Source organism: Gopherus flavomarginatus, chromosome 4, assembly GCF_025201925.1.
Source record: "Gopherus flavomarginatus isolate rGopFla2 chromosome 4, rGopFla2.mat.asm, whole genome shotgun sequence".
Classification (NCBI taxonomy): domain Eukaryota; kingdom Metazoa; phylum Chordata; order Testudines; family Testudinidae; genus Gopherus; species Gopherus flavomarginatus.
Window position 1 is genome coordinate 182,131,440 of NC_066620.1, and position 19,512 is coordinate 182,150,951.

The 19,512-nt window shown below is 41.1% G+C and overlaps 1 protein-coding gene across 3 annotated transcripts in view; it reads right to left on the reverse strand.

The window, feature by feature from the left end:
• The window catches only part of EIPR1 (EARP complex and GARP complex interacting protein 1), a 181,762-nt gene that overhangs the window by 19,443 nt on the left and 142,807 nt on the right, over positions 1-19,512 (reverse strand). For all 3 annotated transcript variants that reach the window (XM_050950900.1, XM_050950897.1, XM_050950899.1), the window contains one exon: positions 11,916-12,015. In XM_050950900.1, coding sequence (XP_050806857.1) covers positions 11,916-12,015 — 100 coding nt within the window. The remainder of the gene's footprint in view (positions 1-11,915; positions 12,016-19,512) is intronic.

The following is a 19,512-nucleotide window of genomic DNA, read 5'->3' on the forward strand; positions in this document are numbered from 1 at the left end:
CAGCTGCCTGCAGTTCAGCTGTGTCCCTCCACCCCCTGCCATGTGCTGCTCCTGCCCTCTGCCTTGGAGCTGCTCCCCAAGACTGCTGCTTGCTGTGCCGGGGGGAGGGAAGGAAGAGAGGGGCTAATGTCAGGGTGTCCCCTTTCCCCCTGCTCCTGCACCTTGCTTACCCCATCTTCCATAGAGCAGGGCTCAGGACAGAGGGAGCTTGCAGCACCTGTGGTCTCAGCAAGCTGATCTAATTAACAAGGCAGTGTAGTTAAGGGAAATGTGTACATCTCCCTCCATTCCTGCTGGCTTGCAGAGTGAGAGAGTTAACCCTTGAGGGCTCGGCCAATTGCTAGTTCATCATTTAGCAGTAAGGGAAATATCCCACCCTCTGATTCCTCCACCTCAATCAAGCTTCACAATCATCATCATGTACCAGTATTAAATTGTTTGTTTAAAACTTATACTGTGTGTGTGTGTGGGGTGTGTGTGTATGTGTATGTGTGTGTGTGTGTGTGTATATATATATATATATATATATATATATATATATATATATATATATATATCTTTTGTCTGGTGAAAAAAATTCCCCGGAACCTAACCCCCTCATTTACATTAATTCTTATGGGGAAATTGGATTCGCTTAACATCGTTTCACTTAAAGTTGCATTTTTCAAGAACATAACTACAACGTTAAGTGAGGAGTTACTGTAGTAGCTCCATCTAGGTTGCATTTCCCTAGTTTGTTTATGAGACGGTCATGCAAGACAGTATTGAAGGCTTAACTAAAGTCAAGATATACTATGTCTACTGCTCCCCCTGCCCCCATACCCTGTCAAAGAAGGCTATCAGGTTGGTTTGACATGGTTTGTTCTTGACAAAGCCACACTGACTGTTACTTATCACCTTATTATCTTCTAGATGTTTGCAAACTGACTGCTTAATTATTTGCTTCATTAGTTTTCCAGATACGGAAGTTAAGTTGAGTGGTCTGTAATTTTCTGGGTTGTCCTTATTTCCCTTTTTATAGATTGGCACTATACTTGCTCTTTTCCAGTCGTCTGGAATCTCTCCTGTCTTCCATGACTTTTCAAAAATAATTGCTAATGGCTCAGATATCTCCTAAGTCAGTTCCTTGCGTATTCTAGGATGCATTTCATCAGGCCCTCGTAGTATCATTAGTGCCCCATGGATGAGTAGCATGGGATAGCAGTCAGACGGTTAGATGATCCTCAACAATCCCTCCATAACGTCTTGGATATGGGCCCCTGGCAGGCAGCATGCCTCCTGGGATGCCATGTCAGGGCGACTGATGAGTGCCTCTGTCCCCCTCAGAAGAGAGTAACCAACCACCACCACACGACGTTTCCTCCTGAGAGTGGTGGCTGCGATCCTCCCAGCCTCGGGGGTACACGGCTTCTCCTCCTCCACCTTTGGGGGTAATTCCTCATCACTCATTGCCAGGGCAGCATATCGGTTTTCCATCACCACGGTGGGTGGGTTAGGAGTAGAGATAGAGCACTGCTTGCTGCCATAAGTAAACAGCTGCCTGTGTCCTCCCTGTGACAGAGCCATATCCTCCTCCTCTAGTGATGTGACAGCAGTTCTCTGTAGCTGGATAGCTTCCTCAGCCTTGGATATCTCCACATGAATACTCTTGAGGAACTCCTCATGGGAACAGATGCTTCTCAGCCTAGCCACCTCCTCCTGTAGCTCTCCCACCTGCTTCCTGAGAGAGTCCACCAGCAAGCATCTTTCACACTGGATGGTCCCCCCAGCCTGGCTTTCTGTGAGTGGGAACTGCAGGCCACAATTTCTGCAAACCCACACCAGGATCTGGGAAGAGACATCCATGGTTAGGTTGTCTGTCTGGATACAGGAGCAGGTGGAGGAGACAGGAGCAGCGTTGGCAGCAGCGATGAGGCCCTTCCTAACCATAACGATTATATTACAACTTCCTCCTACAAACTCCCTCTCAAACTTCCCTGTTTGCGGTCCCCTGTTTGCTAGCTATTCCAGAAGGTCCTTTCCAGTCCTATCTCATATGTTTCTATGATCATCTACCTTTGCAAAGTACTGAGAGCCAAGACAGAAAGCTCTATATAAGTGGCAATAATAATAATCATCATAACACCACCACCACCACCACTAATGATTCACTGAAGATATGGCACAATGGAAGTGCACGACATTTTCATTTAGAAAGTTCAGTATGTTTGACTTTTTTTGTTTTTCACAGAAACATTTCAGTTCTTTAAATTTACAACTCTGAAATATCTAAAACAGTACAGTCTTATGCTCTTGAATTATTTGAAAAATCATAAATAGAAATTAGAGACTATATCTAATTTAGAGAATGGGAAAATTCCCTTTAGACCTCTTTCTCCTTAATGAATTTTTGTAACGTTTTATTAATTTCTAAAGTGCCTCCCCCTCTCTCTCTCTCTCTCTGAAGCTGCTAGGCACTTTAATTACGGACAACAAACCACAAAAGAAAAACAAAATAAAGCCAGTTAATCAAATGCTAACAAATGGAGCTTGCATCTTGCCCTGAAGGTTGCTAGATTAAAAACTCTGATGGACCTTCAAGTACAGTGAATTCCAATGTGAGACCCTTAATTGAGGAAGCTTTGCCTCCAAACATGAAGTATTCAGTATGTTCAGGTAGCACACACTTCTCATCTTATCATTGCTGTCTTCACAGGTTATAGGGTGAAAGATGATATCTCAAGTAATGAAGTCCCTAAAGATCTAAATAGTTAAAGATCACCATCTGAGATAAATTAACTCATGACAGTGAACCTCGCCACTCAGGAAACAGGCAGCTGCATTCTGCAGTAGCTGGAGATGATAGGTGGACTTCAGGATAACCCTACACAGAGGGCCTGCAACAGCCAAACCATGAAATAAAGATACAAAAGACTGCTCTCAGGTTCATAATGCATCTTCTGGCTAGCTGGAGATGCTGAATGGCACTATGAAGCATAATACTATCTGAGAATTCCAATAGGACCCTGACACTATCAATCATTTTGCATAAAATTGGATACACACAATAAGAAGAGTGTGCAGACCCAGCCTACACTCTTCACTTCTCCATGTTTCTCATTAGTGACAAACATCTATTCTTATCCAATTTGAGCTACAGCTCAACTTCATCCAGATTGCTCTTTAAGTATACATTGGAAAAATAACGAGACTGTAGAATCCGAGTTCAATAAAAAAGAATTGTAGAGGCAAGTATCACGAGTATAGTGGTAACACAAGTGCTTCCTGATCACACCCTAATGGTTTCATACTAGCATTGGGAAAACAAGGAACAGGGAAGGACACAAGATGGAAGTTCATAGGACCCCATATGCTAGTGCCTTTGGAGAGAAACAATTGCTCAGCAGTTGTTTTTAGTACTTTTCCAAGAAGGAGTGACCTGAATGAGCATGGACACATTATCTTGTTTATTAAGAGAAGATAAACAGTCATATCAACCCAGTTTTAGTCCAATGCCAAGGCGAACACTGACCGACAGAGATTAAAGAAAATTGTGAAATCCAAAGAGGGCTGGCACAACATCCATATTCAGAACTTCTACTGGTGATCCAGAAAAACTATCAATAAAGATAGCAGTGCATGAAGGATCAGCATTGAGACTTTTTTTTTAGATCTGGGAGAACTCTCTCCCAGCGCTCTGCTGTTACCATAAAAGCAACGTTAAAGTGCTGCCACGGCATTAGTGTTGCCCGTGTAGACTAGCTCTAAGTGATTCACAAAGAAAATTTCTGGGGGCAGAAGACTAATCATGGCAGAACAGTGATTCCTAGAGAAAAACTTATTCAGAAATAATTTAAGTTTCCAAAGTACACGATGGAACCAGTGTGCTGACCATGAGATATCAGAATATTTTAGATGAGGTTATGGAGGAACTGATGGAACTTTCTACTGTCTCTCCTGAGAAAGTCAGTAACACTCCTAGCCTTTTCAAACTAAGGCTTTTCACAGACCATCCCAACACACTGCAATCTAAAAAACTCAGTCACGTATTGATATACCACTGGCCACATACTTATCTTGGGTTGTCCTTTAGACTTCCACTGACTCTAATTTGGGTTATTCATATTTTTCAGGTGCAAGCACATAACTGCTGTCATTGGCTAAATCTCCTTTGTTCCTTTATCACTGACCTTGCCCCCTAGAGCCATTATTCTGCTATCAATCTCTGATGCAGTACAGGCATACCTTCTATCTGGAAAGTAATAGAATTTAGAAAATATACTAGCTAAGCAACACTAACTGAAATATTGATGGATCAGCAGTCTTTTGAATCAGAAGCTGGATATTGCTTCAACGATATAAACACTGATTTCAAAAGTTATGCTGAGATTAAATAATATATATCATATATAGCTGTTTTCATCAGAAGGTTCAAAGTGCTTTACTAAGGAAGTCAGTATCATTATCATAAACAGCTTTGTGGTGGCTTAACCAGCTAGATAGTCATGGTGAAGAATCTATTGTTCTCAAAAGTCATTGGTAGACTCCAATACTGGGTGATGGAGGAAAGACGAGAAAACATAAGTATGTTCGCAAACGTCTGCATGACAGAGAAAGAAAGTTAACTTAGGGGAAAGGAAACGCAATTGGAAGGTATCTAAGTGACAGTAACAAATTTTAGTAACTAGAACCCTGGCCAAAAAAATGAGGAAAAAGCCCTAACACTTAGACATTCGTTCAAAAGTATTTTATTAAGAAAGTATGACTAACAACAGACTGGACAGCATCCTGAAAGAAGTTATATTTGATACAGACTGGAATTAGGGACAAACATGGTAACTTTAAGTTTGTATCAGAGAGTGGCTAGGACAGTGAAAGTCTAATTAACATTCAAAAGAACCTAAAGCAAGGGAAGACAGAGCTGCCCAAAGGGAACATGGAAGGAAGAGAGGAAATGCTAAACACGTCTGAAAGAATCCAACACTTCAATCAGACAAGGACAGCTACTGCATGCAAACAGACTTTATCCCAAAAATGTAGTTTGACAAGAGGTTTAAAGGTTCCTTAGGAGTGATGTGTGTTACATAAGAGGAAATTAGAAAAATAATGCAGCATATCCGGCAATTACATCTCTCAATAAATGGGTATTATGCCAGAGAACACAGGCTGATGAACTTCTTAGGGGCTGGATTTAAGCAAATCTCATTGTCATTTTGCTAAAATAAAATACTACCTTGCAGCTCAAATGGCAATGCAGGTGGTTTGGGATACTGAATGCTGTAATACCTGGTTACAAGCTGTACAGGAAAGACACTAGATCAAAGAGCTGAATGTAAAGTATATCATAGAATCTAGGAAGATAAATATTTTGAGTGGACAGAACCATATAGTTGAATGTATATGGAAACAAAACCACCATGTGAATGTAAATATATTAGTGGGATTATACTACACCACTACCTTGATATAACGCCACCCAATATAGCACAAATTTGGATACAACGCGGTAAAGCAGTGCTCCGGGGGGGAGGCTGCACACTTCAGTGGATCAAAGCAAGTTCAATATAACACGGTTTCACCTATAACGCGGTAAGATTTTTTGGCTCCCAAGGACAGCGTTATATCGAGGTAGAGGTGTACTAGCCTCTTAATCAAGGAAATGAAATTACATGCACAATGTTCAGAGGCAGCAAAATCTAACAAAATGATGATAATGGGAGACTTCAACTACCCACATATAAACTGGTCAAATGGCACAGTGGGACAAAAAGTTTAGAGAAACAATTTCTTCACATTTGAGTGCTGCTTCTTGGAACAAGTAGCTCTGGAGCATCCAACAAGACTCTTGATTTAAGTAACACACACTAATTCTAGAAGTGACAGCAGCTGAGCCACTACATAATAATGACTGCAGTATAATTAGATCCAACATTCTTCGAGCACGTAGGGTACCAAAAAGTGACATAGTGACACTAAACTTTAGGAAAGGAGGAGATTTCAATAAAATGAAACGCTTAGTCAAAAAGACCCTAAAATTAAAAGTAGAGGAAATAAAATCCTTACAGGCGGTATGGAGGCTACTAATAAAAAACAAACCATCTCAAAAGACAAGTGTGCCACTGAACAAAAAGAGAGCCAGGAAGACAAAGAGTAAATCGGTATGGCTACATTGCAAGTTCTGAGATGCAATTTGAGCCAAACAGAAATCCTTCTGAAGTTTGATCCTGCTGAAGCCAATAAATAGTAACAAATGACAGCAGGCAGGAAATAAGAGGGACATAAGGGTTAAAATGGATTTTTATAAACAAATAGCCTAAGATGTAAACAAACAAAAATGCATGCGATTCTTTACGTTTATCAGAAACAAAGTTATTCTGGTCAGTCAGTCAGAGAGACAGAGGAACTTCAAAAAGAATTCAACAAGCCCGCTGAATGGACAATACAACAACAAATTAAATTCAGTGTGGATGAATGCAAATTAGCACAAACTGGATTGAAAAAAATTAACTACTCATACATGTTACAGGATTCTAAATTAATTGAATCAACTCAAGAAAGGGATCTGAGTGTCACTGTAGATGGCTCAAAGCAAACCTCTACACAATATGCAGCTGCAGTCAAAAAACTAACGAGATGTTAGGCTACATAAGGAATGCAATTGTGAGTAATAATGGTATTATTATAGGCTTCATACAAATCAGTAATGTGGCCTCACCTGCAACACTGTGTGCCGTACAGGTCACCAGATCTCAAAAATTACATTGCAGAAGTGGGGGGGATTCAAACAAGACCAAAGAGAATTGAAGGGCATGGAAAAACTCTCATGTAAACAGAGACTGAAAAAGATTGGGACTGTTTACCTTAGAAAAGAGACAAATAAGAGGAGACATGATAAAACATGGGGAATAATGAACGGTGGTGAGAAGGTAAATCAGGAAATACTGTTCTCCCTGTCCAATGAACCAAGAGCAAGGTGACATTTGATTAAATTGAATGATGGAAAATTCAAAATTCAAGATTTTTCACACAATCTGTATTTAAACTTTTAAACTCATTGCCACAAGAAGTTGTTGAGGCCAAGAATTTAACAAGATTCAAAAAGGTCTTTATATGACCATCAAGTACATCCAGAGTTAACATAATTAATAACAAAAGTTTTGAATGGATTATTAAACTCATGTTTCTGCATTAATCCAACCTCTAACTATTAGAGATCAAGAGAACATCCAAAATAAAGGGACAGATGATCCCATGTCTGTCAATTGTGCGATTCTTATAACTTCTTCTGAATTGTCTGATACTGGCCACTTTCAGAGACAAAAATAATGCACTAGATCAGTGGTCACCAATTGGTCAGTTGTGATTGACTGCTTGATCCTGGAGCCTCTGCCGTTCGATCACAATCTCCAGCCGCTAAAAGTCCGGCAGCATAGCGGGGCTCAGGCAGGCTGCCTGCCCTGGCCCCATGCCACTCCCAGAAGTGGCTGGCTGCTAACACATCTCTGTTGCCCCGGGGGGAAGGGAGTGTGAGGCAGTTCCACGTGTTGCCCCTGCCCCCAGCACCATCCCCAGGGTTCCCATTGGCCACGGACTGGCCAATGGGAGCTGGGGGGGTGGTACTTGCAGGTGCAGGAAGCGCACAGAGACCCATTGTTCCCCTATCCCTCGGGGCCGCAGAGATGTGCCAGCAGCCAGCTGCTTCCAGGAGCAGTGTGGGGCCAGGGAAGGCAGGCTGCCTGCCTGAGCCCCGCCAACCAGAAGCTTCCTGTGGTAAGCACCTCCTGGCTGAAGCCTACATCTCGCACCCTCAACCCGGAGCCCCCTCCTGCACTCAAACTCCGAGAGCCCACACCCCTCACTCCCTCCTGCACCCCAATATCCTGCACCAGCCCGGAGCCCCTCCTGCACCAAACTCACTCCCAGAGCTTGCACCTCTCACTCCTGCACCCCAATCCCCAGCCTCAGCCAATGCACACCCCACAGTTGAGAATATTACACTGATTTGTGATGTGGCGTGTTTCGGACACAGAGACCCCCTTGGGTCTGTCACCTGATGTGCTGGAATTACCTCTGAGCCAGTTTTCCCTGAGTCCAGCTTGGGACTCCAGAATCCTGCCTTATTAAGCCAGACATGCCAGCCTGCTGCAAAACAGACCCAGGTCTGGTCCATATCGCCAGAGCTTCAGGCATTAACCAAAAACTGCTCAGCAGATCACCTATATCCAGCACCCAGACCCCCAGTTCCCAATGGGATCTAAACCCCAAATAAATCCGTTTTACTCTATATAAAACTTACACAGGGTAAACTCACAAATTGTTTGGCCTCTATAACACTGATAGAGAGATATGCACAGCCATTTGCTTCCCCCAGGTATTAATCACTTACTCTGGGTTAATTAATAAACAAAAGTGATTTTATTAAGTATAAAAGTGGGATTTAAGTGGTTTCAAGTAATAACAGACAGAACGAAGTAAGTCACCAAGCAAAATAAAGCAAAAACACACAAGTCTAAGCCTAATACATTAAGAAACTGATTACAGGTAAAATCTCACCCTCAGAGATGTTCCAATAATCTTCTTTCACAGACCAGACTCCTTCCTAGTCTCGGCCCAATCCTTTCCCCTGGTACAGTCCTTGTTAATTCTAGCAGACATCTTAGGTGGAAACTAGGTGTTCTCATGACTGACAATCCCTTTGTTCTGTTCCACTCCCTTTTATATCTTTGGCACAAGTCAGGAATCTTTTGTCTCTCTGGGTTCCCACTCCTCCTTCTAAATGGAAAAGCACCAGGTTTAAGATGGATTCCAGTATCACATGATATGCTCACATGTCCTGTGAGACCCCAGCCTCCATTCTTCCAGGGCTGCCCTGCACGCACCCAGGAAGGTTTGCAAGTAAACAGATCATTTACAACAAACTGTCCTAGTCAATGGGACCCATCAAGCTTCTAAACCATCATTAACGGCCCACACTTTGCATAATTACAATAGGACCTCAGAGTTATACATCATATTCCTAGTTTCAGCTACCAGAATGCTACATTCATACAAATAGGATGAACACACTCAGTAGATTATAAGCTTTGTAATGAGATCTTACAAGAGATCTTTTGCTTAAAACATATTCCAGTTACATTATATTCACACTCATAAGCATATTTCCATAAAACATTATGGAGTGCAACGTCACATGTGACAATCCCTGAAGGATTTTGGATCTATAAACCACAAATGACATTAATAAAAAGTAAAACTCATGAAATGTCCAGTGGATTCCATGAAATTAGATGCAGTGTGACCATATGACCCCTGCACCCAAACTCCCTCACAGAGCTTGCATCCCTCACTCCTACACCCTAATCCCCTGCCCCAGGCTCAACCCGGAACCCCCTCCCACACTCCAAACCCCTCGGCCCCACCCTAGAGCCTGCACCCCCTCCCACACCCCAACCCAATAAAAGTTAGTAAGGGTGGAGGAGAGCGAGTGATGGAGGGAGGAGGGAAATGGAGTGAGTGGGATGGGGTCTCGGGGAAGGGGCAGGGCAGATCCTGAGTTGATTTTAAATTCAAAAACTGATCTTGTGCATAAAGGCTGGAGACCACTGGACTAGACAGAACTTGAGTCTGATCCAGTATTGCAATTCCTATACTCCTAGGGGATTCAGTTCACACCTATCCACCAAAGAAATCACAGAGTACCACTTCAACTCATATCTTGATACAACATCCTTTTCTCTGGCCTTGACAAATGCAATCTTGCTTCACTCATATGCATTGAGAATGCTACTTTAAAGATCATTTTCCTACCTTGTCACTTTGACTACATCATCCCATTCTTTGAATTCCTCCTTCAGTTCATTCTTCTCTACTACATCAAACAAACTGTTTGTATTTACTTTCAAGGTCCTCCACAGTCAATCCCCACTCTGCCTAACATCTCTCATTTGATATCTAGCTATTAATGCTCACCTCCAACTGGTACCATCACTGTAATTAAACCGTTGTTGCATGGCCACACTATACTCCTGATGTCAGTGTAGCACATCCACAATAGCAGCTCTTGCATTGACAGAGAGAGCAATACACTGTGGGCAGCTATCTCACTGTGCAACTGGCTGCAGGATGCTTTGGGAAGGGTTTGCAATGCCTCATGGGCAGATACAGTTTCAAAAGATGAAGGTTTCTCAATCCCATCATTTTATGGGCATCCTACTAGATTGCCAGCAGCTTTTCAATTACTCTGGTAACCTGCAACCTAGCCATTTCTGTCAGAAAAAATGGATCCTGCAGTGCTGTTCAGTACTGAGCTGTGCGTTATAAACACACTGCTACAAGAGGCACCCAAGTGGGGGCTATTTGGTTGAGCCTGGCATCGTTTGTTTGCACTGCACTATGAACCTTGTTATTATTTCTCTGTGTGCCCGAAAAATAACACATTTTTAAAGTAGCACTCGATAATATGACCAAACTGACATTGCTGAACACTAAAACAAGAAGCCCACAGAAGTGTGAGAGACAGGTAGTTTGCATGTGTGCGTGTGTGTGAATGAGAGTGAGAGACATGCATCTGAGGAAGTGGGTATTCACCCACGAAAGCTCATGCTCCAAAACGTCTGTTAGTCTATAAGGTGCCCCAGGATTCTTTGCTGCTTTTAGAGAAACAGAGTGTGTGTTGGGAGAGTGAGTAGGTCGGCATGCTTCCTCTTTATATTCAGACAGCAGCAGGAAGCAACCAATCCTGAGGTAAAAGCTGGTGCACAGACAGCTGGTGTCCCACCTCCCAGCTCCGGGGAGACCAGTACACCAGCAGGGGGAGGGTAACACCCAACATCAGCCCTCGCCTCCCTCCCTGGCTCTACACAGAAAGGCATAAGCTTCTCCCCAACCCCATCAGCAGCCTGCCTGCCACTCTAGTCCTAGCACCGGGGAGAGCAGGATTCCATGTTCATGTTTTGATTCTGTGATTCCCTCCAAGTTCTCCCACCCCCTCCTCTCCCCACAGACCAAGAAGATCCACCCCCTCCTCTGTAGTCCAGACAGGAGTCTGCTGCTGGGAGCCAACTTGCTCAGCTGAGTAGTAGTCCAAGCAGGAACCATCTTTTTCTGTGTTTGTACAGAGCCTAGTATAATGGGATTCTGGTCCATGACTAAGGCTACCTATGTATTACAGCAATACAGATAAATAACAGCAGTGCTGATACACAGAGAGTGACTTGCGATACTGCGATGCTAGCAGACAGAGAATCTGTAAAAATCTCTCTCTCCACACTCCCTCTCCCCTCTTTGGGCTCTAGGACATACATGAATACTTGTTTAAATCAATAACTTCAAGATTTAACCTCTCTTATCCAATCCTCAGAATAAACTTTTGTTCCATTGATCTCTGATTTAACTGAGTTTCTTTAATTTATCTAATGATCATTGCTTTATTAAAATCATTTTGACATTAGAGTCACCAACACAGCCACAGGCAATTCAAGCAGAATAAATAAATAAATAAAGTAAGTAATAACTATTGGTAAGAGAGAAAGGGGACAAAGTTACCTAAGCCTGAAACATTCAAATTCAAAAAGGGACCAGACTGCCTGTTTCAACAGCTGCAGCCAGAAAGGGAAGAGAAAGCCTGTGGAGTGTGGAGGCAACAGGAAAAGTTTCCATAAACCCAGGATTATCATATTTAATTCACACTAACACTACAGTAGTCTCAATACACAAGCTTTAGCTCCTACTCTAAGGATGTTAGAAAAAAAGTCTTATGCTAATTTTAATGAAATTGGGTAAAAAAAAATAACTTTTAAAAGTTAGTAGCAATATATTTGAGAATCCTTATAAAATGCTGAGTTAGATGATAACCAGTCAAACCAAAACCTAAATAATCTAAAGCTTGCTATATACCATACTCAGCCATATTATAACTTACAAGCAATTTTTCTTACCACAGCGTTGCTTGAGCTTTCTTGCAAATCCCACAATAATAAGTGATTATCAGCCAGTGAAATGAGCTTTTTACCATCTCCCATTGGCTCCCATATAACACTGTAAAACAAACATATAACATGAATAAAACACATGAAAAGCCCCCAAAACAATGAAGTCTTGCAATTGTCATCAATTTTAATTCTGTGGCGCTAAATCTGTCCTCAAACACAACAGTGGAACTCCCATAATTTTCAATATAAATTGGTCCTTTTTGTCTGCAGAGCAGAATTTGACCATCCTTGTCAACATGTAGTTAGTTACATACAAAAAACCCCCCAGACATAAAAATAATATTACAGTGGTAAAGACAAGCACTCAAAAATTAGGAAATGCCAGAATTAAGGTTGCCCATACAACCTTAATTTGGCCCCCTGATGCATATATACTACGATAGTCCTGCTCAACATCACATATAAAGTCTGTGGCAGATGAAGGAACAAGTAGTGTTCAGTTATCACTCAGAGCCATGGAATCTGACAGAGGTCTGCTTCATTCAGTTTCTGAGCTTTAACTGATCAGCACTGCTTAACATGAGTAACATAACTGGTTTTAACTAGCTCTTGCCAGAGTCTCTTAAAGGTACACTTCCCCACATCTTCCTTTCCCAGGCAATTAACCAACATTAGCAAACTACAAAATTTCAAGTACTTATAACCAAACTAACAATGCTCAATTTGTCTCTCAGGTGCACTGTACTGTTACGTAGACCTGTAGGCCTCACTTGAGACATAAGCACCATTGTACTCAGGTGGCAGGAAGTCCATTAACTCTGGTTGTGCCATGTCCTGGGGCTCAGACTTCTTAATCCGCTGTGGCTGTTGCCTGTCTAAGACCTCCTCTAGCAAGATGACCATTCAGGGCCACTTGGTTCCAAGTGGTTCTTGTCAGAGCCTCTTACAGGCACAGCTTCTCACAAGCCAGAATTCAGCTGTCCTGGATCCCAGTCTGCTTAATTACAAAACAACTTATTTTCTCTACTTGCATCCCTCTGCCTCAATTACTGTCCATTCTGGGTACTAAATGAGGCAACGGTCATGGAAAATAAACAATGTAATTAAACACTGAATCATAAAGCACATGCACAAAGGATCCAAATTACAGGATAACTTTAATTGTGTCATATCCTAACTTTGGAGCGCTTTTGGAAGCCAGTGAGACCAAATGGATGAGATTTGCCAGTTTAGTTACTTGAGTTCTGTTCCCAGCTTTTATAGAAGCGACTTTCTGTAATCTCTCAGGTACCTTATCAACACAGACATGGAAGCAATCTAGACACCTAGGTGGTGGGGAGCATTTCTAAAATGGGTGAATGATTCTTGCCTGCCTCCTATAGTAGGAATGTAAGGCCCAGATCTATTGGGCCATGAAGTACACAAAATTAACACCAGGTAATGGAAGAGCTGAAACAACAACTCACGGTCTTCTCCACACTCTTCACCCACTCCCCCTTTCCCTAGGTGAGAGAGGGGTAATGGGGAGATAACGGTAGTAAGGACTGGCTACTGCTTTTACATTCCTTCTATTGTAGAGTCCTAACACTGTAGGAGGCTCAATGTAGAAGGTAACATTATCAGTGCAGTTCATTTGTAGTAAACTCCATGATGCTGTGGGAAGCTCAATACATTTGACATGTTATGAATTTTAGCACCAAGCCTCTAACACAAACTAGGACCTCCCTTTTTCCTAATGTCCAAACTATACCGCTCTTGCTGCAGTTTAAACCCATTGCTTCTTGTCCTATCCTCAGAGGTTAAGAAAATCAATTTTTCTCCCTCCTCATTGTAACAACCTTTTATGTATTTGAAAACTGTTACCATGTCCCCTCTCAGTCTTCGCTTTTCCAGACTAAACAAACCAAATGTTTTCAATCTTCCCTCTTAGGTCATGTTTTCTAGTTGCTCTTTAATCAATTTTGTTGCTCTTCTCTGGACTTTCTACAATTTTTCCATATCTATCCTGAAATGCGGTGCCCAGAACTGGTCACAATACTCCAGTTGATACCTAATCAGCACAGAGTAAAGCAGAAGAATTCCTTCTTGTGTCTTGCTTACAACACTTCTGCTAATACATCTCAGAATGATGTTTGCTTTTTCTGCAACAGCGTTACACTGTTGCCTCTCATTTAGCTTGTGATCTACTATGACTCCCAGATCCCTTTTTTGCAGTATTCCTTCCTAGGCAGTCATTTCCCATTTTGTATGTGTGCAACTGATTGTTCCTTCCTAAGTGGTGTACTTTGCATTTGTCCTTATTGAATGTCATCCTATTTACTTCCAACCATTTCTCCAGTTTGAGCAGATCATTTTGAATTTTAATCCTATTTTCCAAAGCACTTGCATCTCCTCCCAGCTTGGTATCGTCTGCAAACTTTATAAGTATACTCTCTATGCCATTAGCTAAATCACTGATGAAGATATTCAGCAGAATAGGATCCAGAACTGATCCCTGCAGGATCCCACTCAATATGCCCTTCCAGCGGACACTGAACCACGGATAACTATTCTTTGGGAATGGTTTTCCAAAAATTTACTCACCCACTTTATTGTATATCCATCTAGGTTGTATTTCTCTGGTTTATTTATGAGAAAGTCATGCAAGACCGTATCTAAAGCCTTACTAAAGTCAAGTTATACCACATTTACCACTCCTCCCCAATACATAAGGCTTATTACCCCATCAAAGAAAGCTATTAGGTTGGTTTGACACAATTTGTTCTTGACAAATCCATGCTGTTACCCACCATCTTATTATCTTTTAGGTGTTTGTAAACTGATTGCTTAATTATTTGCTTCATTGTCTTTCAGGGTACTGAAGTTAAGATGACTAGTCTGTAATTCCTTGGGTTGTCCTTATTTCCCTTTTTATAGATTAGCACTATATTTGCCCTTTTCCAGTCCTCTAGAATCTCTCCCATCTTCCATGACTTTTTGAAGAAAATTGCTAACGGCTCAGATATCTCCTCTGCCCACTCCTTGAGTATTTTGGGATGTATTTCACAGGTCCTGATGATTTGAAGACATATAACTTGTCTAAGTAATTTTTAATTTGTCCTTTCCCTATTTTAGCCTCTGATCCAACTTCATTTTCACTGGCATTCACTATATTAGATGTCCAATCACTATTAACCTTTTTGGTGAAAACTGAAACAAAATGATTGAACTGTTTTCACTGAAACTTCAAAAAGATTCAGTCTGAGTCAGAGAGCAAGTTCAGAAAATGTCACTCCAACCAGGTATAGGGTGACAAAATTATACACAACTGAAAACAGGTCTCTATAATGGAAAACATTAAACAGCCTAAACAATAGGCATCACTACCAACTGCCTACAATAATTAGAAGTAGCTAACTGGTTTTAAAACTATCACTTGGTATCTACAGAGACACAAGATGGGTGAGGTAATATCTTTTATTGGACCAACTTCTGCTGGTGAAAGAGACATGATTCTGAGCTACAAAGAGCTCTTTTTCAGGCCTCTCTAACATCCTGGGACCAACATGGCCACAACAACAAACTTGGTATCTACATTTCCTTATGGACACATTATTCCATATAGTTCTGTTTCAGAAGACATGTATTGGTTCTTTGAAAAGATTAAAAGCATTTTATAAACACAATTAAATGGATAAAATATTAATGCATTATAACAGATATCTGATTAAACTCATTTTGGAGTTTCTACATCCAAAATGAAATAAAAAGACTAATGACAATTCTAATATTTTGTGAACGGACTGGATCATGGAACAGTGAAAGTGTTTCTCACACCAAATGATAGGGAGCATACCAAAAATCTCAGTGATTTTTTTTTAATTCAATGATTATTTCTGGATTACAAAAGAGAACAACAATGGATCTTTTGGCCTATTTTATTATAAAACATTTTTTATTACTGGCAATGAAATTTGTTTTTGCAAATTACTTCTGTAGTGATTATTTGGCAACAGAGATAAAAACTAATTTTCTAAAAGCCATTCGTTATGGGTGTTTGCCCCTCACTTGAACTAATCACTGGGCATTCAGTTGTAAGGACTAAATTGGAATCACTTTTTTTGATGTTTTCAACGGCAAGAAGAAATTTCACATCTTTGATTGTCACTGAGCTTCAAGGCAAAGAATTTTATAGCTGGAAAGTGTGCTAATTAGAGCCAATTATAACCCAACTGACATACCCCAGAAATAAAAGGTCTAGGAGCATTCACTCTGTCCTTGCAAGATGCCCATTTTGCTACTATTTAATTTATCTGATATGGAAGTTCACCATTTTATGGATGTGGTTGTAGCAATCATTCAGATTTTATGATCAAGATGAAGGTTACCCAAATCACTCTTTGTAACATGATTTCACTTTAAGTGGAGACCACTTTTCCATAGCCATAACTCAACTGTTAGAGTAACAGGAAAACACCAGGGTTTGAAAAATTCACTCGTACCTCTTACCACTGGTAAGTGAGAAGCTTTGCTTTCAAAGTAAAAGGGCTTAAGCCACTAATTTCTACAGGATTTGTCATTTTTTTAAAGTTTCTATTCATTATGTATATGATAATCTTCAAAAAGTGAACAGAATGGAAACCAACACAGCTTTGCCTTCTTGAGTCTGCAAATAGCTGCAGTCTCTCAGTTGAAACTTCATCTTGTCAGTTTCAGAAAAGTTAGGGCTTGCCTATAACAAGTCATTTAAACCAGATCAAATCAAGTTAATCCAGTTTGAAAATGCTTGTGTATACACAACACAATCCACACTGATTCTGCATAAAATCGAGAACTCTGGAGTCCTTCAGAGTATCATTCTTGCAATACAACTTTGACAGCTCTCCAGAAGCTCTATAACATGGCTCATGCAGACCCTTGGAGCTGTGCTGAGACCCAGAATTTCATCATCATCTGGGGAGAAGTGTTGGTTCAGGAAATTCTTGTGGCCAGCCACTGGAATAAAGACTTTTTTGTGGACATTGCCCAACAGATGCTCACGAGGGGTCACAGCCAGGATGCCAACCAGTGCCAGATAGAAAGCAAGCAGCTCAGGAGAAAGTACATTCAAACAAGGGACAAAAGTAGACAATCTAGCAGGGATGTGTGACTTATCAATTTTGAATAGGTAGACAAGATTCAACATGCTTATAGTACAATTCATTCCTGACACCATTTGCTGCCTTTTGCGTTCTACCACCAAGGACAATCAGCAGATCCATCAGAGAATGAGAAGGAGGATGCTGGATAAGAGCTGTCCCCTAAGCACCAAGGTCTTTTTGATTCCCAGGACCCTGACACCCAGATGGAAGACCAGTCCGGCCCTGTGCCAACAGGCTAAGATTCCTGCCCTGCATTGTCTGGATCCCTGGAGGGAAATTCAGCACATAAGAACCTCTCTTTACAATTTATTTATTATTATTGTCTGTACTAAGGTTCTGGATCTGGTTCCAGGTGCCCTCAGTTATTGTTGGCAGATGTGAGCTAGGAGCATTTCCATGTAGCAAGCCCCCACCTCCCTTGACCCATGCTGCCCATTCAGCACCCCTGTATGTTTCCAAAATGGCAGCTGCTCTGCCCGGCAATCAGCCTCTGTGGCATGCTAAATCCATGATTTATCAACTGTTTCCAGGGCACTTGCCCATCCCCTTCCTTCATCTGTCCTGAAGGTGAAACTCACCCCTCCAATATTTCCTGCATCAAAATGGCAGCCACCAATGGCTCCACACTACCTCTGTCCATAATAGATTTGAACAACAAATGCATTCACTATCAGTTTACAGATAGTGAGAACAGACAGGAAAAAAGTCTGGTTAGAGTTCATTATTTACATGAGGCATAAATGTATACAGTATGGCCAGGAAAGTCACTAACAATACTACTCCCACTGAGATACAAATGACACGCATTCTAACCATAACCTCTGACACCACAAAATACCTGCAAAACCTAAATAGGAACATCATTCCAACCCGCCCCATCCCCCAACCTCCCAAACAGCATAATAGCACATACAAAGCAGACAGAAATCCCAGTACACCCAGCAACCTTCTCACATGCAGACACTTATCTCTGAGGTTCTCTCAAGATTGTTAAGAGTCTCATGGAGGTAAATTAATATATACATATTTTTAAAATGCTATTATGGCCTGATTGGAATATGAACAATAAGCAACTGATCTTTTTAGCCCTGACTCCCATAGCCATAGCACCTGCAACAGCTAGACCATCAAGGACAGGACTTCTATGCACTGCTCAGAGACTGATCAACCTGAGAGGGAGAAAAAGGAAGATTCAGAATGAGATGTTTGCAGAATTCGTGGCAGACTCCCAGGGGAAAACCAGACTGGCTGAGAGGCAGAGGTAGTACATGACCTAGGGAGAAAAAGAAATGCAACTCTCTTAGAAGACAGTGTCAGTGGCCAGGGTCAGCATTGCTACAGTCAAAGAGCGGATGGAAAAGGATGGGGAGACACAGAGGCAACTCCTGGAAGCTATCCTGAGCCAGAATGCTCTGCTTCAAACCATGCTCCTGGTTAGGCAAGCAGGCCGCTAATTTGGGACCTAGCCATGTCCTTCAGCCACTGGACAATTCTGACTACTGGAACCAGCAGCAACTCCTCCCCACTGTACCACAACAGCAGTGCTACCAGTGGCCATTCTCCTCTCAGAACTAACCTCAAGGCACAGAGAACACTGGCTCCTAGGAGCCCAGTGCTTTTGAGCCCAGCAGTGCCCCTGACAATTTTGAACCATGGCTCTCAACCCCAGATACCAAGTGGACAAAAAGAGGCAGAGGGGAAGGCAATACTGTGACTTGAAGCTTCCCACCCAACCTTGTTCTATTTCAATGGTTTGTTTTATTGCTAGTTTTGCTTGCACTATTGCTTTAATTAAATGTTTGTTTATAAGTGCATCATTAGTAGATTGTTTAGTTAAATGTATTTTCAAATATAAAAATGTTATTTTTCCAGTGGTTTAATTAAAACTTTATTTTTGGTTTTGTTATTGTTCTTTCACAATAAAAAAATCTTTACAATCCATCCATTATAAGTCGTTAACTTAGAAAACCTTTAAAATAAAGCTGAGATAATTCATACGGTTTTACAAAAGTACATAGAGAGCATTTTACTTCCATCACCCATACACAATAGAGTTATCACAATGGATCTATCCCAGCATTTTCCAAACTTTTTTGACCACGGAACACTTTTTAGTCTATTACGGAACACTTATAATATTATTTTGTAGTTGTTTGGTTTTCATATAAAAAATTGCGCTATTTATGCTCAAATATATTTTATTTTATAAAACAAAGCAAAAATAAAAATTTAAAATAACTTGAACTAACAATTTCTAACTGGAAAGTGCGTATAAAGTAGTACAAAAATCAAGTGCAATAGTCCAAATTAAAAACAGTGCTCTACTTAAAAAAATTGTTTTTATATATACACACAAACACCAAACAAACAAATTAGATTTTTACCTGGAAAATCTATTTTTATAAATACAAATTTGGATTTAATGGGATTGGTGTTTCTGCATTTTTCTACTACAGATGGATGGAGGAGGGATAGCTCAGTGG